Source organism: Dicentrarchus labrax, unplaced genomic scaffold (assembly GCF_905237075.1).
Source record: "Dicentrarchus labrax unplaced genomic scaffold, dlabrax2021, whole genome shotgun sequence".
NCBI lineage: Eukaryota > Metazoa > Chordata > Actinopteri > Moronidae > Dicentrarchus > Dicentrarchus labrax.
In genome coordinates, this window is record NW_026136722.1 from 16925672 (window position 1) to 16946862 (window position 21191).

General features: G+C 41.5%; 1 protein-coding gene across 1 annotated transcript; it reads left to right on the top strand.

The window, feature by feature from the left end:
- The first annotated feature begins 1139 nt into the window (after window positions 1–1139).
- On the top strand, window positions 1140–18379 carry fbxl20 (F-box and leucine-rich repeat protein 20). The gene is made up of 15 exons (XM_051387803.1): window positions 1140–1463; window positions 5076–5137; window positions 5993–6047; window positions 6196–6270; window positions 6436–6530; window positions 6629–6697; window positions 6778–6873; window positions 10726–10852; window positions 11507–11581; window positions 12176–12306; window positions 12862–12922; window positions 13130–13174; window positions 13266–13322; window positions 13449–13661; window positions 15015–18379. Exons 1-15 carry the CDS (start codon window positions 1422–1424, stop codon window positions 15120–15122), a joined length of 1311 nt encoding a protein of 436 aa, XP_051243763.1. The 5' UTR covers window positions 1140–1421; the 3' UTR covers window positions 15123–18379.
- The last annotated feature ends 2812 nt before the right edge of the window (window positions 18380–21191 follow it).

Sequence of the window (21191 nt, forward strand, 5' to 3'; positions counted from 1 at the left end):
TCACCGTATACTCTGACTGGGCTAACTAACTGCTGGCCAGTGGGAATTAAATATGTAAATTGTTAAAATGGGTGACAGGATTTAAATAAACAGTTCGATGGATCTGTTGTGTCAGCTGGACCGCATGAATACATGAAAATACAATCTAATATTTGATGAAACTTAACTAATCTTGAACCAATATCACACATTGTTATTCTAATTAAACTTTTACTTAAGCAGAATAGTTACATTTATACAATGACAGTGGTGGTTTAACCTTTTAAAAAGCGTCTACCTCACATTGTTTTTAAAGGTGGGAGCAGAAACATGGGGGGAACACATTAGAAAACATTAAATTGTGGACATTTACAGTTTATTATGGCCCTCCAGACGACGTGCGCTCCCATACGCAGTATGACGAGCAGCCGTCCTTGGATGCTGATTGGATCCGCTGCCTGCGTGGGGGGCGTGGCCAACGAGAAACGAGGAAGTGGCGTTTCCCCCACAGTACAAACAAAGTTACAGTGTATGTTTGAGAACAATAAATAAATAATAAATAATGAAGTTAATGCGCATTTAAATTGTTATTGTGTCATAAGAGGGCAAACTCCTAGTGTCTGTGGTCGCTGTAGGACACGAATGTGATAAAAACATGTGAAGGCTTTGTCTTACACTCACAGTAGAAATAACTCATATTAAGATATTAACTTAAGATAGGCTACATGAGGGGAGGGGGGGGGGGTTATACTGTCATATATCCTGACTGGTTTCTATTTGGTTTTGGTGTGTGTCAAAAGATACCATCACGTGGGATCAAACTTTTCTTTTAAATAATTCTTTAAATATAATTCTTATATCTAGCCATGAGTCCAGTTTGCTTTAAACCAGGTATTCGTTTGACAGCCCAGTTTAGTATTTATCTTTACCCCTGAACCTGTCCTGTCCCTGCATTAACAGATTTGGTTTAAGGACCAGACAACAAGTAGGCTAAATAAATAAAGTTATCCGGTTTTGAGTTTTTTGGGGCAATACATAAGCGCAATTTCATTATATTTATTATTTCTAAGCGATGTAGGCGTAGTACCAGCTCCATTTTAAGCTGCCAGGTCCTATTCCTGTCGGGCTATTGTGTGGATGGATGGAAAGCTGTAGCCTATAGGGGGAGGAGGAGGAGGAGGAGGAGGAGGAGGTGAGGGCGAACCGAGCAGATAAGAGAAGTGGCTTATTGACTGGGCTGCTGCCTGTAGCTCATATTTTATCCGAAACAAGAGGTCTTCCCGTTTGTGTTACAGGGCGAAAAACAACGACATCGCACCCCTAGGAGCTACCGAGAGGACGGTAGCATGATAGTCGTGGAGGGGAATCGGCAGGAAGAGGGCCCGTATCTGCATTTTACTTCGCCTACACCGAATTCATTGAGTCGGTAACCAGCGTCCGACATGGGGAAGGAGGTAAATGGTGTTTCACGGAGCCGGTTTGAGGTGAGTTCACAGTCAATGTTACCTGACAGTTATTGCCACGCATTGATGTGTGGCTGTTGGGACTGTTAGGATACGGGCCTGCGTGATGACTGTCGCTGTGTTTGTTGTAAAACTGCGCTCATGGTGAGGCTTGTTGATGCAGCTTCCGCAGTCAGTGTTTGGGATTAGGTCAAACGGCACACATAGAGCCGAGGCCTGGCTCTTTGGTTGTTTTTTCTTTTGAGGACACGAGTCTGTATTTTCCACAAAGTCTGTCGTGTTGTTAATCAATAAATTGAGTTGTGTGTGTGGTGTTTTTTTATTTTTATTTTTTTAAAGGTCCTAAAATGTTGTCCTCGTTTCCCTTTTTGCTGCCGTCAAAACAAAGAGGCTACATGGAGCATGCCGAGGACAGCTCCGGCACATATTGGCGTATTTACCAGGGAAAAAAAAGGGGGGGATTTGTTGTCACTTTACAAACAAGCTATAGCTGGTTTAATAATTGCCCTCATATCTGCTGGAGAGGAGGGGGAGGTGTGATGTTTTTATTATGAGACTTTTGTTGGGTCGTCTGTTGTGCACGTCCGTGGCCGCTGCGGTTGTGGGGGCCTCGGGTTGTGACTGCTACATGCACCCCCCTGTGTTAGCACAGCACTATCAACAAATAGGCCCAAGCTGCCACAATGCAACACACACACACACACACACCGTCGCTTATACTGGTTGCAGGAAGGGGGGGAACCACATGTACGTACACAAGATACAGTGTTGTTTAAAAATGCAGCGTTTACCATAAACTTTGTGTCGCAGGCGTAAGTGAGCGCAGCAGGATATTTTGGAGGAACCTGTTCTCTAATGTTGTGTATCCGGCCGGTGACATTGGGCTGTGTAGCTCGAGCACTGGGTGTTGTTTAATCCCCGGCTAGCGTGGGATTTGTGTGTGGTTTTTATTTATTTTTAACGGTGCAACAGCTGACGACTCGGAAGATTCAGGCCGCGTTACCTTCTGGCCCGACAGCTGCGGTAGAGCTGCTTGACAAGTTCACCAGATTTGGTAAAGGGAGAACACCGGACGTGGTGCGCCATTGCCTTCAAAGTAAAAGGGAATCTATTTAGCTTTCTTTTTTTTTGTTTGTTACTGTGACTTCTCGTGAGGGAATACCTGCCCTATTACCAAGTTTAAACCGGAATAATTACCAGACACCCTTTCATGATGTCTTGTTTTGGTTTAATGTGAAAGTGGGTGTAAATTGTATTTCTTTTTGCAAAGGCGTGCTCATCACAACACAGTTTCTTTTAAGACATAAAAACATTTAAGTCCATACAATATGTTTAATACCAATTATTGTTTGGTTGATTTTCATTGATGTAAATAAATACAATCTACCTATGCACTGTAGGTGTTATAATAGAATAACATATATAGAATAAGAACATCATACAGCCGGCTTACTTCTATTGTTAACACCCTTAAATCCATTAAAGAATTGAGCACAGAGTTAGCCCAGATGGCTAATTGTTCAAAGCCTGAGACCAAAGATAAAATAGTTACTGTAGGTCATCAAAAATGCACAGTGGTCAAACCCAATTACTACATTGTCTGCCAGTGAGAGTTTTACTTTGACAGCCATTTCCAGACATGTTCTCTTATATTCTGTCTGACTTTACTGTTCTGCAGCAGATACTGATCTGTTCTATAGCAGCCCCTAACAAAAGACTACAGCAGTCTGGAAAGTAGACAGGCATTAATGACCCCTAATTCTATTTCCCTATTAATTATAACCATATTGTGACTGACATTACCAGTACATTGGGTATAACAGGGTGTATTGATGTAAGAATTGTTGAAGCAGTTTAAACTGAAAGCAAGAAAACAATGTTAAAATCAGTTGTTGATAACTAAATCTATGGATGGAGGGAAGGATAAACTAAATATCTAAACCAATTTAACCACTGAGTTTAATGCTGACTCATTACAAGTGTCAAACTGATATAAATTTCATCTGAGGATAGGGTCTTTTCAGGAAACAACACAGGAAAAGTTTTTCTAAAAATATTATCACTTTTTGTTTTGCTTTACAACGATCTGTAGCTGGAGGTTACAGCTCATCCAGCCTTTTACCTCCTGCCAGGCCTGCTTCACTAACTATAGCTGACCAGTGGAGAAAACATAATGCTCACATTCATGCAGCATCAGGTTCATTTTATGTTAGAGTACAAAAGGGGACAGTGTATGCCCGTTGACCATGCGCATCTGGTTCTTTGGAAATGGCCCTGGATTATTTGGCCAGAAAGTAACGCTGGGAAGGCGAGCTGTCAGAGTCAATTTGCCCCAAATCCAAACGCGAAATGTCTGTCCCTTCTTACTCCCTCAAAATTTTACACGTCTGTGCTGGCAGGCAGCCCCTGCATAGACAGCTGTGTGTGTGTGTGTGTGTGTGTGTGTGTGTGTGTGTGTGTGTGTGTGTGTGTGTGTGTGTGTGTGTGTGTGTGTGTGTGTGTGTGTGTGTGTGTGTGGAGTTTGTATGTTTATGAGAGAGACATAGAGAGGCTTTGACCCAGAGCTGACTGGATTTTTAAATGGGCAGACCTGTCATTTTGTTTTTGGGAGCTGATGAATAGGTTTGCTTAAGTGTGTAAGTCCCTCAAAATCTATTGAGCTAAAAAGCTATTGTGAATGTGGTTTTAGGATGGACACCCATAGTCAAATACCACACTGCTTTTGTTTAAATGCAAAAACATTTAATTTTTACTTCATATTTGTACCTGTAAGGAAGTGCAAATAAGTAGTTGCAAATTCCTTGTTGATCTCTTGTAAATAACATGTGCCTTCCTGCACTTTTATTTACATACTAAAGCCCCCACCCCTCAATTACCCTGTCCCCGGTTTAGATTTATCTTTCCAAATCTATGGAGGAAAATGTATGGGGCCAGATGTTGCGTCATTTGACTTGTTGTGCCTAGGGGACACTTCCAAACGGCATTATCTGAACATCTTGTATTTTACAATCTATCAAAGTATGATTTACCCCAAATTATGGGAACCCTGGAGTCCTCAATAAGTGGGTTTGTGTGCGTGTCTAAAGTAGCTGGGTCTTAATAAATGCTCATTTATTGTTTCTTTGTGTACTGAGGCTTTTTCTGTGGCTTATAGGCTAGTATTTGCACTCACACAGCATGCAATTATTTCTGTGGAAATCCATTAGCTGTTTGCAGAAGCTGGAGCAGTTCACCGGAGAGTCACAAAAGATATATTGTAACAAACTCCAGTGTACATTCTCAGTACATGCTAATGTACAGTGTAAACAACACAGAAAGTAAGGGAAGAATATGCAGGCAGAAAAGATAACATGAAAGCTGAAGCCTCACAGTTCTGTAGTCGACAGTACAAAGTTCTGTCCTAATGATTTTGCTCCAAAGACACAAAACTGTCTCTTGTTCTGTTTTATCTTCTGTCACCTTTTGTGTTTTCCAAGACTTGACATTGACTCTATCTCAGCTGATGAGATTACGATAATTTTTCCTTGCTTTCTATTTGCTGGTGCTGTCCTTGAGTGAGGCGGGTGGATGAAGGGGGGCCCAGCTATGTTAAAAAGGATGCCACGACTAACATTATCCTCTGCACCTTTTCAGATGTTCACAAACAGTGATGAGGCAGTCATCAATAAAAAGCTGCCTAAGGAGCTGTTGCTACGGTGAGTGACATTTCCAAACACTTCAGTCAGACTATCTGCTGGTTGTTTTGCAAGCGACAGTGGCATGTTTCATACTCCACATTTAACCTCCCTGCCTTTGCTCCCGATCAGCACATCCAATCATACACAAAGGCACAATTGGCCTTGCACCTACCTCCTCCCGCTACAGCCGTCAAACACAGACACACACATTGTGCATCTTACGATCATATACTGTATGCTCACTTGCCCTTTAGCAAATATTTCAACTAAACTAACCACCAAGATGCCAATTTCCCCTCGTTCCCCACCCTACTCTGCTCCCCCAATGCTAAAACTGTAATTTAAAACAGATGCTTGAGGCTATAAAGCATTCAAATTGATTTCAAGCAGAAAAAAAAAAAAACTCAACAGCCCCTGAGCAAACAGAAAATGAAGGCCATAACTCAAGCCTCGGCCTTGCCAGCCAAGCTGCCTGTGCTGCGGCTGCTGATTCTGTGCGACTTGGCCAGGTTCAATGCCCTGATTTGTGAGGCTGGCAGGCTGTGCTGGGAGTCACTGCATCCCTGCTTCAACCCTAATACAGTTTTTGCTGCATTGAGGAATCTTATAGTAAGTCTCCAGCTCTGTTCCTTAGAAGCAGATTGCGTGTCTTCCTCGCCAGGACCCCACTTTGAGTAAACACATCTATCCTGCAAACAGGGTAAACACATATATCTTGCTGACAGTCAAAGACAATATTAGCTGATTTACTCGCACCCCTGTGCTGTGAGTGGAAGCAGACACAGGGCTGCGTTGAGGGAAGAGTCTAGTGTAAAGAGGAAGCTTCTGGCAGCGGGGGTCAGGGTCTCTAAACCGTCCCTGTCTGTCTTCCAGAATCTTCTCCTTTCTGGATGTGGTGACACTCTGTCGCTGTGCCCAGGTCTCTCGGGTGAGTTTGTGTTCACAAGGTGTGTGTATGCATGGTTGTGTGACTGCGTGTTTGTCTGTGTGTTTTTAGTGTGCGTTCTGTGTGTGTATGTTGTATGTTTGAGAAAAATATTGACCCTAAACATCTCTTTCTCCCTCACTGCTCTCAGTCCTGGAATGTTCTGGCTCTGGACGGCAGCAACTGGCAACGAATCGACCTCTTTGACTTTCAGAGGGACATTGAGGTGAGTCAATCTGATTTCCATCTACTTTTCCATTGCCTTTAACTTCATATTTGCTGTGCACTGTGCTGTTTCTCTCCACACTTTATTCTTCTGTCATTACCGAGGTAATGAGAAGAAAAGAAGAGAAGCAAATACAGTGAGCTGAGTAGATTGTTTTTGTTGCAGGGCCGGGTGGTGGAGAACATCTCAAAGCGATGTGGAGGGTTCCTTAGGAAGCTGAGTCTGCGGGGTTGCCTGGGTGTGGGTGATAGTGCCCTCAGGTGAGTTTGCCAACAGACATTCTAGCTGTAGTTCAGCCCATGGGGAGGGGCATACAAGAAGTTTACTATCACCATCATATAAATGTTTATTTTTGCAGGACTTTCTCGCAGAACTGCAGAAACATTGAGCTACTTAGTCTGAATGGCTGCACCAAGATCACTGACAGGTGTGTGAATTGTCCTGGGATACCAATGTATCAGAATGTCACTTCTCCTCCAAAGCGCTAATTGTCTTTCTCTTCTGCAGCACGTGTAATAGTCTCAGTAAGTTCTGTCCAAAGCTGAAGCACCTGGACCTCGCCTCCTGTACCTCAATCACCAACCTGTCACTCAAAGCTCTCAGGTGTGTAGGCTCAATGTTGTGATGTATACTTCCATTGAATTAACATACCTTAACAAAACGTAACGTATTATGAACTCTTATTCAATACCCTCAAATTCCAGTGGTTATCCCTCATTGATTTCCTCCATTAACCATTTCATAATACAGTATATGTTGATTGTACAATTTATTATTCAATTCATTTTATTTGTATAGCGCCAATTCATAACGAGTTATCTCGGACACTTTTCAATAGAGCAGGTCTAGACCGAACTCTTTAACATTATTACAGAGACCCAACAGTACCACCATGGCAAGCACTTGGCGACAGGGCAAGGAACTGCCTGTTAAAGGCAGAAACCTGGACGATCCTCCGGCTCTAGGTGGGTGGTGTCTGTCTAGACCAGTTGGGAGAGGAGAGAGAGAGAGAGAGAGAGAGAGAGAGAGAGAGAGAGAGAGACACGAGAGAGAGAGAGACACGAGAGAGAGAGAGACACAGAGAGAGAGAGACACGAGAGAGAGAGAGACACAGAGACACGAGAGACACGAGAGAGAGAGAGACACAGAGAGACAGACAGACAGACAGACAGACAGACAGACAGACAGACAGACAGACAGACAGACAGACAGACAGACAGAACCTGGCGGAGGCTCCACCGGATCCATGAGAACCTGCAGACGAAAGCACAGAACTCCGGGAAGAAGTGGAGTTAGTAACATGCATTAAAGGGACATGAATGAGTGCGAAGAGAGAGGAGAGGTAGCTCAGTGCACCATGGGAAATCCCCCGATAGTCTGGCCTATAGCAGCATAACTAAGGGATGGTTCGGACTCACCTGATCCAGCCTAACTATAAGCTTTATCAAGAGGAATGTCTTAAGCCTACTCTTGAATGTGGTGAGGGTGTCTGCCTCCCGAACCAAACTGGAAGCTGGTTCCACAGGAGGAGCTTGGTAACTGAAGGCTCTGGCTCCTGTTCTACTTTTAGAGACTATAGGAACCACAAGTAGCCCGCATTCAGAGAACGTAGTGTTCTAGTGGGGTAATAGGGTACTTGAGCTCTTTAAGATATGAAGGGGCCTGACCATGAAGAGCTTTATAGGTGAGGAGGGTATTTTAAATTCAATTCTACATTTTATAGGGAGCCAATGCGAGTAGCTAGTACGGGGATGTGATCTTTTTTTAGTTCCTGTCAGTACTGTGCTGCAGCGTTCTGAATTAATTGGAGCGTTTTAATGGACTTATTGGGGCAACCTGATAATAAAGAGTTGCAGTAATCCAGCCTTGAGTAACAAATGCATGGATTAGTTTTTCTGCATCTGTCTGTGATAGGATGTGTCTAATTTTTCTAATATTACGTAATGAAGAAGGCAGTCTGAGGTCTGCTTTATGTGGGGTTAAATGACAAATCCTGATCAAGATAACTCAGATTCCTGACAGTGGTGTAGAGGCCGTTAATGCCATCTGTGACTATATCTTTAGACAATGAGTCTCTAGGTTTTGGGGCCAGAACAAGAATTTCGGTTTTCTGAGTTTAACATGAAAATTGCGGTCATCGGATTTTATGTCCTTAAGACATGTTTGTAATTTAGATAATTGATTAATTTCATTGGGTTTGATTGATAGATATAACTGCGTATCATCTGCATAACGTGAAGTTAATGGGTGATTCCAATAATGTTGCCTAGGGAGCATTATAAAGTAAATAGTATTGGTCCGTACGAACCTTGTGGAACTCCATGACTAACTTTAGTATTTATGGAGGATTCATCGTTAACATGTACAAACTGGAACGATCTGATAAGTATGACTTAAACAGGTTAGGGCGTCCTTTAATGCCATTTGATGCTAGTCTCTGTAAAGAATATCATGGTATGGTGTCAAATGCGCACTAGATCTAATAATACAAGTACAGACAAGTCCATTCGAAGCATCGAAGGTCATTATTAACTTTAACCGAGCTGTCTCTTGCTATGATGAACTCTAAATCCTGACTGAAAATCCTCAAATAAACTATTGTTATGTGAAAGTCACACAACTCTTTGGCGACTACTTTCTCCAGAATCTTAGAGGGAACGGGAGGTTGAAATCGGTCTATAGTTGGCTAAAACCCCTGGGTGAGTAGACTTTTAGAAGGGGTTTAATTACAGCTACTTTAAGGACTGTGGTACATATCCTGATAATAAAGAAAGATTAATCATATCGTAAGTGCCAATTAAGGGAACAACTCTTTAAGCAGCCTAGTTGGGATCGGGTCTAACAGACGGTTGATGGCTTCTGAAGAAATGATTGAGTTAACTGATGAAGATCGATAGCGAAAAACAGTCTAAATATACATCTAGTTTCATTGACAAGTCCCTGAACTTGAGAGCCACTGATAACCGTTGATGGCGTTGGTGATTAATTTTTTCTGTAATAATTTTATTATAGAAGAAGCTATGAAGTCATTGCTACTTAAGTTTATGGGGATATGTGGCTCGATAGGCTTGACTGTCGCCTGGCTACGCTAAGAGGAACCTAGTGTTGTTCTTATTTTTTCTATTAGTGCTGTAATAGGCTCCTTGGCATTACGAGGGCCTTTCTATAAATCTTAGATCATCTTGCAATTTGGCGATATTCTTAATTTGGGAGCGCCTCCTTTGATTTCCTAGCTATTTGTTTAACTGGGGTTTGGTGGTTATACGGTGTAGTCTCCTATGTTTTAATAATTCCTTTTATAGGAGCGATAGAGTCTATGTTGATCTGTGAGCCTGTGATTCGAGATTATCATTTCGGACTAAGTTGTATAGGACTCTGTTAAATTCGACATGGCATTGAATTAAACACTGAAGGAACTCCTCCTTAAATTTAGCTACGCACTGTCGATAGACATCTGCTGTGGAGTTTTGCCTAATGGCTTATAATCTAATAGTTGAATTCAAAGTTACTAATAATGGTCGATGGAAGGATATGTGGGAAGACTATTAAATGTTCAATATCAATGCCATATGATAAAACAGGTGAGTGTGATTAAACAATGAGTTGGTTTATTTACACTCTGACAGATTGAGTTATTAATGATATAAATGCATTACTAGGCTTCATTGTCAACATCCACATGATATTAAAATCACCTACATAATTACTTTATCTGATTTAAGGACTAAGCTTGATAGAAACTCTGAAAATTCGATATAAGTGTACGGTCCGGAGCGGACATATAAAAGAACTGGCTGCGTGTCCGTTTGGGTGAAAGGCTAGAACAGGCTTTCAATGAATTATAATTTAGTTTAGGTTTGGTCCATTAAACGCTCATCATATATAGCTGTACTCCACCTCCTCGGCCTGTGCTGGATGTGTATTAATATGACTGGGGGTGGATTCATTTAGGCTAACATACTCCTGTGGGACAACCGGTCTCGTAGACAAGTAATCATATCATCTATTTATTCATTCACTAAACAGTTTAGGGACGAGACCTATATTTAAGCCACATCATTCTCTTATTTTGTGTACTAGAGTTGGTTTAATTTTATTAGATTTTTATGTTGAACTCCTCTTTTTTTATTTTTTAAATAGTTTAGGTGGTCGGGGACGACACGTTTTGGGGTTTTGGGTGGTGCTGTTCTAAAGAAAGAGCAGAAGTGTGTAAGACAGCAGCTCTGCTTCCGTCCCAACTCTGATGTCGTTTAGAAATAAACTTGAGATAGCCTTCCAGTAAATATTGAAGCCCACATCGTTTGCTGGACACCACCTCGACAGCAGGGTGGAATGACGACATGCGGCTTACATGTCATCACAATAGATCCTTTCAATGTTGTCTTTTCCTTTTTCCTCCTTCCTTTTTCTTGCTTTTTTCCACCTTTCACCTGTCCCTTTCTAATTTCCTGTCAGTGAGGGTTGTCCCCTGCTGGAGCAGCTGAACATCTCCTGGTGTGATCAAGTCACCAAGGATGGCATCCAGGCCCTGGTGCGTTCCTGCCCTGGACTCAAAGGCCTTTTCCTTAAAGGATGCACACAGGTATGGTTAAGAGCTTAGTGTTAGCTGGAGACAATTTAATTCAGTTTAATATTGAACTGGATAAACCAGAAAGCAAATTGATTTGTGGAACTTATTGTTTGGTCCCATTGGTGACTGCACTGTTCTTGTTGCTTAACACTGCTCTTGTGCAGGTGGCACAGTTGTGTTGTATGTTTCGTCATTGTGGCCACCACTTATCATGCTAGCTACCTAGTTTCTCTTATTTTTATCCCAAATAGAACACAGTTGCTGCTTCTGCAAACATTAAATTTGTCACTCTCTTTGCAACATAAGACATGCCAGGTGCTGTTTACAGCAAATGTAAAAGCCTACTTATAACACCATCCTGTTATATCAACAGTCAACAGTACAGTGCGAAAAGACAAGCATGTATTTCTATCAAGATGTCACAGATTGTTAATTTAAAGAACAAAACAAATCACAACATAAACACTCAGTTGCTAGAGCTGTTGATATAACTTTATGGTCGTTTTTAGAGGCTGCAGTTTGTGGTGCTGTTCTATTGCGTTATACCAAGAGGTGTTTTATAACCATTTATATCAGTGACAATAGAGGGAGTTGGTGGGATGATCTCTAATAAATTTGATCAGTGTAGTTTGATTCCACATGACTGTTGTCTTTCCTTTTCCACAGCTAGAGGACGAAGCTCTGAAGCATATCGGGGCTCACTGTCCAGAGTTGGTCACACTCAACTTGCAGACATGCTCAGTAAGTACAGTTAACAAAGCTGGTAGATAAACCAAATTACTTGAATATGGACTTTTGGTATAAAAGTACATGAACACTGTTGTTTACTTTCCAGGGTATATAGGCTGATGGGCACGAGTACATGTTGTGCTCTTCAACTCAAAGCCCATTCTGGACGTCCAGCCAAAATAGCAAATAGCCTGTGAAGCCTGCTCACACAATGCATATATTTTTCTCTGGCTGTACGTGTCTGCAAAATTCCCCTTCTTCATCTCCACCTGAATGCTTCTCTCATGCACCTTCTCCCTCTCAACATCTCCTTCTCATCTCACACCTCAGGAACTCATCATCTCATCTTGTCCCAGTTCCTCCTCTTTCTCACCTGTTCTTTCTCCACCTTGTCTCCACAGAGTTTTCTTGAACAATACTTAAAACAAAAACTGCAGGGAAAAGAAATCTCATTAGCTAAGTGTTGTACATGAATATATGTTAAGTCATACATTGATTGCTTTTGATAGCTACAAGTGAGAACCAGAAAAGTTGGCATCTCACAGTGGATGTGGATTTAAGTGAGCCCACACACACAAACGCACACATTCTCTTTTCTGTGAGCAGCAGATCACAGATGAGGGCCTCATCACAATTTGCCGGGGTTGCCATCGCCTGCAGTCACTGTGTGTGTCGGGCTGTGCCAATATCACAGATGCCATCCTGCACGCCCTGGGACAGAACTGCCCTCGCCTCAGGTGAATTTACACACCTACACACACATCCTCACTCTGATCTGTGCCCCGCTTCCTAGACCCTGCAAAAGATTGTTCCATTTATTTCGAAAATGAATCTTAAGCCCTTACTGTTTTACTCACTCTTGCCCACTGTGACTCATTATACACCTTATCATGTAAAGCGATTTCCATTGAGTGCAATGTATTTAACTTGATTTCAAGAAGGTTCTCTGGTTGATTGACAGTCTTGATCTGGGTAGACTGATGTTGTACCTTGCTTTTAAGAGACTTTGCTGAAATGGGTGAAACTTAGACTTAATTGGAAACAAGTGTTATTCTCTCACTTTTTGGTTTCTTGCCAAATAAGATTTTTAAGACAGATTTTTAGATTAAATGGCTTGCAAGTTGATATAATCCTGCAGTGAACATTGACTTAAAAAAGAATGAATAAAGGGGCCTTTCTACACTAAAGTTATCTCAAGCCTCACTACTTTAGGTCTAGTTCATGTCCGAAACAGTGATAGACTGCAAGTGATGTCATGGTATAACTCTCTGCCCCTCTTTTTCTCCTTTCAGAATATTAGAAGTGGCTCGTTGCTCTCAGCTTACAGACATGGGCTTCACTACATTAGCAAGGGTGAGTGTGCGTTTGCCTCTTGGTTGCATGCAAACACAAGAGTCTTTGTTTACAGATTAAATAGTTTGAAGCGGAAATCACTTTCCTTTTTGGTCCCAAAACATCTTAAAAAAAATATTTCCATATTTTTGTTGCATGAATGAAAATCTCCACAAACCCAAATTGGATCATATAGTTTCTCTGTGTTTGACTCTTTCTTTGCTGCAGAATTGTCATGAGCTTGAGAAGATGGATTTAGAAGAATGTGTGCAGGTAAATAAACTGGGCTGCACAAATAATTTTTACACTGTTGTTGTATGGAGACTGCATTTATGACATCTGCTTCTTTTTATTTTTACATCAGATCACAGATGGAACACTCATCCAGCTGTCTATCCACTGCCCTCGATTGCAAGTCCTGGTGAGTGTGCACCTGTCACTTACACATATATTGCTCCTGCAGCATTTACAAGCACCAAATCACAGCTTGTTCTAGCAGACAGTTGAGTAATGGAGCTCCTGTGTTGATACTACTGTGTTCCTGTAGAGCCTGTCTCACTGTGAGCTCATCACTGATGATGGCATCAGACACCTCGGCAGTGGCCCCTGTGCTCACGACCGCCTGGAGGTGATCGAGCTGGACAACTGCCCCCTGATCACAGATGCCTCATTGGAGCACCTGAAGAGCTGCCATAGTCTGGATCGCATTGAGCTCTATGACTGCCAGCAGATCACCCGCGCTGGCATCAAGAGACTAAGGGTGAGTTGTGTGGGCTAACAGCTGTGAGTAAGCACTGATTCATATGTAGAATGTACTGTAAACACGCATTTTGTGAACTCAACATATGCCATTTTGCAAATTGTGTTCATGAATCACTATCACAAATGTACACTTTTATTTGCCTTTATGCTGACTGACTGTCGTCAGCATTAAAAACGTATATGCTCTCCATCCTTCGCACTGCCCACTGGCTGTGTGCTTGGGCTCAGTCATCCAAGGCCAGTTTTGGGTTGTGGAATGGAATTCATTATAGTACAGTAGATAATTTCCAAAAAAAAGCTCCTCACGATTTATAGATGATTAGTAGAAGTAAAGACTCATGAAGTCACATCTGGTATGCAGCCGCCGCACCTCGGTAAAGGCTCACTGTGAGAAACACTACTGATCAAGTCTGCCATACTACACATCACAATCTTGATGTACTAACTAAAGGAACCCACCAATTCCAATTTGATCCTTATTAAATGTCTCCTATGGAGTTTTTGTCCTCAGGTTTGACTGCAGTAGGTCCCTGTTTTATATTGCACGTGGCAATATACATTCACTTTTAGTTCTTTAATGCAAGATTGTTGAAATACAAACTCAACACAGGCAAGGTGAACTTGTTAGCAACCTGTTAAGAGGAGTATATGTGATGTCAGGAGTCCCAGCGATTTTAGTTGAATCCTACCAGCATGGACTTTTGCAATGTTGCTTTTGGCCACCAGTAATAGCTATGAGAATAAGCCTGCTGAGCAGCCTAACGGTTTCCAAGTGAGGAAGAAGGAGTTTAAGTGGGCCACAATAAGCATCATGACAGAGGTGGATGTGACCACTACATAGCCACGTATGGTTGGGCATGGTTAGTTGCCAGCTTAAAGCTAGCTAAACAACTTTATCTTTTTTTTAACGAAAACATAGACCTGTCCTATTAGCCCGATTAAGCAATCAGCAGGAAAGAATGTTCTAGATAGATGTCATAGATTCATACATTTTGTCCAAATTAAACTGTATGTGTTGGAGTCACCGCTCCACCCACAAGAAGTGATGAATCAAAACTAAGGTGTGAAATACAAACTGTCTGCTCGACAGCATTGAGTGAACAGAGAGAACACAACATTAGATCTCAGTCACAGCCTGTCGGGGTTGAAGTTTGTTGTTAATAACTTATATTTATTGATATAAATATATATAGTGTGACATGACTTCAGAGTATTGAAGTAAAACATTTTCAGTTACTTATGTGTCCCAGCAAATTACAGGCACGGACGTCTTAATCTTCCTAATGCAGCTTTCCAAATGTTTGTATGATCCATTAATATAATTCAATTTTTCCTGCTTTTCTCTCCACAGACCCATCTGCCTAACATCAAAGTGCATGCATATTTCGCTCCCGTCACTCCACCCCCCTCCGTTGGGGGAAGCCGTCAGAGGTTTTGCCGCTGCTGTGTCCTCCTATGATGTAAAGACAACAACCCCCTCTTTCCTCTCCCGTGTCCCTCGTACACGCTCCCCGCAGCCCATCACCTGACCCTTGACCTGCTGTCCCCATACCCCTGTCACAGAGTACTTGCTGGTGTGGCCCCCCCCACCCCGCCCTTTGAGCTGCAGAGAGAGGGAGAGAGCCAAATAACGCTACAGGGTCTCGGGTAACTTTCCCAAAAAACATTCCCGAATCTCTCCACCACACACATACAGTACATACATAACTTTTACACAAGCTGCTATGCAGACACACTTACATACACACACAGATTAACTCTTAGAAGAATGTCACAACATTCCTGCTCTGTGTTCAGTGGAAAAACCAGTATTACAAAGAGGGTTATGGAAAAATCAAATGTGATAACCACTGTTAAGGTGGTCTTCATCAAATGAAGTACAAAAGAATTGTTTAAGAAATTACATGACAAGATCTTTACATTAAGAAAAAAAATCTGAATTCCAGGGGAGCTATAAAAATCCCTCTTAACCTCTCACACATACATCCATATTGAAGGTCACTTAACAGCTACCTCTAGATGGGAACTGCACTTGAGACCTGCGTTAGCTTTGTTCTGCAGGCTGTTTATTTCAAAAAGGGGCAGTGATGCAGTCAGTAAACTGCCAAGAGCCCCAACTTACACAGAGAAAGCAGCCAAAAGCCTATCTTGTGATTTAAAAAGAGAAAAAAAAGCAAACTTGCAGCTATTTGCACTTACAGTAAAGCAATGATGAGACACTTTACAAAGACGGCCATATCAGAATTTAGGACTGGCATTTTACTAACACAAATACGAATATTCACTTACATGCACACACACGCGCTTGCTACACCTGTACCCTCACCTCTCTCTGTCTCTCTGTTACAATCAGACAATTCGACATACTGAAGAAAAAAAGACAAAGTTTGATATTTTTCTAAAAATGGACACCAATTAAGACTCACAAGTGGGGACTCGAAAAGATGCCAAATGTTGCATGTAACACCTCTAGTTTTTTAAAGTCTAATTGTAAATATATGAGGACTGTGGAGTCTGAGAGTCGAAGCCAGCTAAACAACAGAAGGTGATATGAGATGGGGCAGAGACTGCTGCCGATGGCTCTTTCTGAGGGAACTATTGCAAAGCTCACACATGGTTGTTTAAGGTGTGTGTTAGAATATGTGCTGGAGCTTTGGACTGTCAAAATGAGCCGGTACTTAATCTGGAGTTTGACGGAAGAACTGATCCTGTGAAAGCTCATGTCAGCTACAGAAGTTATAAAGACACTCATTTAACAGAGGAAAAAAAAAAAGTCTGACATCACTACATGAATTCATGCTGTCAGACCAGGACAATGGAAAGAAAAAGCCAACTGAAAACAATCAAGTACGTCTATTTTTCAGTTAGTTTGATTTAATTTAGTTGCTCTTGTTTTTCGCATTGGTGACGGTTCCAATGATAAGGAACTGGTGAACCACGCGCAGCGGTGAGAGGACGTGCCGGACCTCGGCGACTCCTCAACTCCTATGAGGCCTTGCAGGGGACAGAGTGACAGTGTGTTGCACCTTGCCCACCTGTGACCTCCTCCGTCTGTCTGGGACAAGCAGATCAGACCGGTGGAGGCACTGCAATTGGAATTCAGCTGAATCTTGAGTGCACAATTCTGGCCTGCTGACAGATATGATGGACATTTTTGTCACAACGGAGGGCTATAATGGACTTCAGCCCCCCGCCCTATGAAGTATTGAAGCCTTGTCTTACGGATTATCTTCTCCTGCATTTGCACCTGCTTTATTCTGTGTCTCTTTTTCTTCCCATTTCATTTTATAAATGTGTCTTTTACTGCTTTTCTTTCTGATTTCCTCTGGATTTCTACCTTTTCTCTTGTTTTGCATTTCTGTTTTGGTGTGGTTTGGATTGCGCCTGCTTTGTGTTTGAAGTCATGAGTTCAGTGTCTCCAAGTTGAGTTTGAGTCCTCTTCCAGTCCTCAGTTTTGATCTGATGGTGTTTGTGTTTTTATTAAGGGTTTATTGTTACTAAATGTCCAGAGTGTAGCCTATGTCCAGGGGAAGTGTTGGCACCAGTGCAATTGTAAAAAATGTTCTAATTTGAGTTGGATTTTTTTTTTTAAATGTTAGTTGAGGAGGAGTTTATGAAGACATGTATGTATGATGTAGGTTCTACTTATTGAATGTTTCCATCAAGGAGAAGTCCTCAAGATGGCTGTTTCGTGTGCTGCTTAAGCAGAATCGGATTTTTCTCCCACAAGCGTGCTTTCCTCTCCTTTAAATTTTATGCCTTGCTTTTCCAAATACTCGCTCCCATAATGCACCCTGCCCAAATACATCAAACAAGACGGAAATTGGTAAACCCAGTGTAGAATGTTGGTCACACTCAAATGTCCTCGATCTGGTTTAAGATGCACGCCAACAGGCAAAACACTGAACAATGATTCTGTTCAGTTTGTGATTTGACAGCTATGGCAGGCAGGATAATTCAAGCTGAGATGAATCCAGTGTAATCCAGTTTTATCTGTTTTGTTTGACTTGGGGTTTATGGGGGATTAGGGAACAACTAAGAGTCAAAATGGTGGAGATATCTAATGTAGTCTGTCACTGTGCTCCAGGGTTAAGACAGTTAACTGGAGAAAAAAGGAAAAGTGGTCGGATTTAGACTATGAGCCTGTTTGTAACACCTGCTTGCCCTCTTCATGCGCTGTATGTGGCATGGGCTGAGTCATCAGGGCAGCTAACAACATGTGCTTTTAAGGCAAACACTTTGAATGGATTACAGGTAATAATACTCAACCCACTCCTGATGGTTTTATATGTACAAAAGAAACAACCTGTCATCAGTCTTTTCATGGTACAAAATACACTACAAGCAAAACAGACTATTTTTCCTCACAGCACCTCTGTCTGTGTTCTTCTGTCACACCTTCCACCAGTTTACACAAAAGTTGAGCTACTACGCTCTGGATCAGTTTGTTTCATGCACGTTTCGGTCCCAAACACTGGAGTAAAGTTGAGGATTAGGACAAAGGGCAAGAGGTCAATCTACAGTGTGTGTTCATGGTAGATTGACATCTGAGAAATTTCAAAAACAATTTTGACAATGACTGTAGTTCATATAATTACTGTAAATCTTTTCCTTTTTTCTTATTCTTTTCTTTTCTTTTTTCTTTTTTTTTTTTTTTACAATTAACCGATATAAATGAATATGTACGTATGAATAAATATATACCTATATTATTAAGACTTGTCTGGTTTACTCTCTGGTGTTGAACTTTATGGGCAATGGTTGTTTCGCATTGCTGGAGCAGCAGATGGCAGCAATGAGCCAGTTGTAATGATTCCTCCACCACTGCTGGTCTGATTGCAGAATTCGGGATCAATCAGCTATTAAATTAGTCTGATTGATTTGCTTTTGTCAAGAGCAAATTGGGATACACCACCAGTTCCTGGACTGCAATACATTGTATTTTTCAAAAACGGAATCAGAAAAACAACAGTTTGCCAGAATAGTTTTTCACATTAAAAAAATCTGGCATTAGTAAATAAACACACAGCAACATAGGCCTGTAATCCTATATTAGTCACGTTTTAAACAACTGGAGTAAATAAGGCTATCTTTCAGGGGGGAAAAGGTGTTACTATTGACATTAATGATGGCTCTGTCGTATTCAAGTGTCCCAGTAAGTTGTGACAGTGAGCCTACATGTACAATACCAGGCGCCTAAAGTTGAAACAGCTAAATGTAATTCAGCCATCACAACTTTATTATTAACACCTGTGCTTTTACCTTTTTGCTTTCTACTAAAGTAAAAGGCCTGCAACAAAAGGCCAACACTGGAAACATTTGACTTTAAAACACCTGGACGAGGCTCTTGAAAATGAGAAGGAAGAAGCTGTTTATTTATTTTTATTCATTTATTTTTATGGTCCTAGCAATACTACTCTTTTGTGCTCTCAAAACACCACTTTGCAATGTTTAGAACAAAATTTACTTGAACTAGAAGTTACAATTCCTTTCTTTCTTCCAGTGAGGTCTTTTGTTCTCATGAGAAGCCTGGCCAAGAAAGCAGTATCTCAACACACCCGTGGACATGCTTTGCTTTTACTGGAACTGTGGAAAGAGGTTTCTTACAGTAATTTAGATGAAACTACAGGGGCTTATTTTTTTTTCTGGAGCTCTTGCAAGATTAAAACTGGCATGGTGTGAACAGATGATGAATTTTAAAGATAGGTTTAAAATTTTTCAAGTCAAGTCAAACAATAGCCAGGAGCCCATATGTACAATGAAGCAGGTTTTTCTCGCTGTAATTATTCCTCCTGTTCCTACCGGCTGTAAACAGATGCCTTTCTGACACACTCTGAATGGAGGCGAAATCCACAGTCATCTTTCTGTGCAAGAAATCAAGTGGACATTGTTCAAAGTCTTATTTAAGCTCTTTAGGGATTTGAGACATGATAGACCTTCGGAGCTCATGGGACACTGGATGCAGAGTCAAGTCTCTATATTTGTGTGCTTACGTATACATGTCTGAGGTGAAAGCACAGATGAACAATCAGTATCAATTTATCCCACTGGGAAGAGCAGCAGCTCTGTTCCTGTGACTGCACCATGACGACCGCTGTCACGGCTGGGATCCATCTTCCGCCGCATGGGACTCATTTTGTTCCTCTCATCCTCCTATTGTTTCCCCTGTCTCTAAATCACTGAATGTGATTTCAGTCCTGTTTTAATGTTCATTTTTAGCAGCCATGTTTTGGCACATGGGGTATTAGACGGTGTATGAAAGGTGGGAGGCTCAGAGGGAGAAATTTAAGTGTGTGTGTGTGTGTGTCTCCTTCAGCAAATTCTCTCAACTGTTCTGTGTGTTTTGCATTTGAACACAGACGGACCAGATCACAGTTCACGGCACACCGCTCCACCAAGACATTGTGTTTCTGTTTATTTTCGACAGCAAAGCCTTTGCTACACGCTAGACAACTTTTGACTTCGCTTTTGTTTGGGGTTTTTGCAGAGTGTTCCTTTCAACAGTCACTCTGCTATCTGCTGTGCCCTGGCTCTGAGTGAAGCAATAATTAATGTGATGATAACAGAGGCTCTCTCCCTTTGTCTTCCTTCTTTTCTCTTACACACCCACGTCGAAGACTTTCTGACAGCTAGAGCAAACTTTGATGTCAGGCTTAGGTGAAATAATGCAGAGCAGATCGAAAAAACCCTAAATCACATTTAGAAGTCTTTTCTCCCTGTATCACACAATCACACCACAAAATGCAGTTTTAGCATACAACTCAATTTAAAATACCACTTACTGCCTTAACTCTCTGTCTTTTACCTTCATCAGGTTAATACAAAAATCAGTGGCTGTGACCACAGCCTTATTACTTCATTCTCTTTCATCTTAAGTGTATGTGTTCTGAAGGGGGAAATCAATAGGAACTCACCCCAGGGTGCTGGTAAAACCAGGTTGGAAATGAAATTGCATTTCAAATCAGAGGTACCAATCCTCTGGCCTTATTGTAGCTGCTTTAAACAAATCATACCGACCCTGACGTAGTTCTATCTCTGCAGGGCAGCACCTATGGCAGCTACAGCTTCTGTATTCAGTGCATCAGAGGGCAGGTGGCAAATGACAAAGAATGAATGATAACGAGTTTCTCCAAAGCTCAAAAAATAAACTGAAAGTAGTCCAGCTCATCCCATATGGGTCATTGTTCCACTAAAGGAGAAGAAATAGGCATGTCCATCCACTTTGGTGGCACTGATTCATAATAATAATGACATAACTAATTTCACTTTGATGTTTAATATGGTATTTACTAGAATTACATTTTATATATGTAGTGTATTTGGTGGCTTTGCTTCTGTATGTACTTGTATTTGTGAAACGTGAATATTTAATAAATTCCAACTGGCATCATTAATTGACCTGTTGGAAGTAGTTGCAATTATGTAGCAACAACAGTAAAATTAAACAGATGTACGAAACATCCTGCTTTCATTACAAACACACACACACACACACACACACACACACACACACAATCACCTCAGATAG

What these genes read in the sequence shown, in the direction of transcription:
- fbxl20 (XM_051387803.1), top strand. Translation starts at nt 1,422, where the DNA reads ATGGGGAAGGAGGTAAATGGTGTTTCACGGAGCCGGTTTGAG. An exon ending in ACTTTCAGAGGGACATTGAG is followed by an intron (nt 6,271 to 6,435) that starts GTGAGTCAATCT and finishes TTTTTGTTGCAG; the next exon opens with GGCCGGGTGGTGGAGAACAT. An exon ending in TCCTTAAAGGATGCACACAG is followed by an intron (nt 10,853 to 11,506) that starts GTATGGTTAAGA and finishes CCTTTTCCACAG; the next exon opens with CTAGAGGACGAAGCTCTGAA.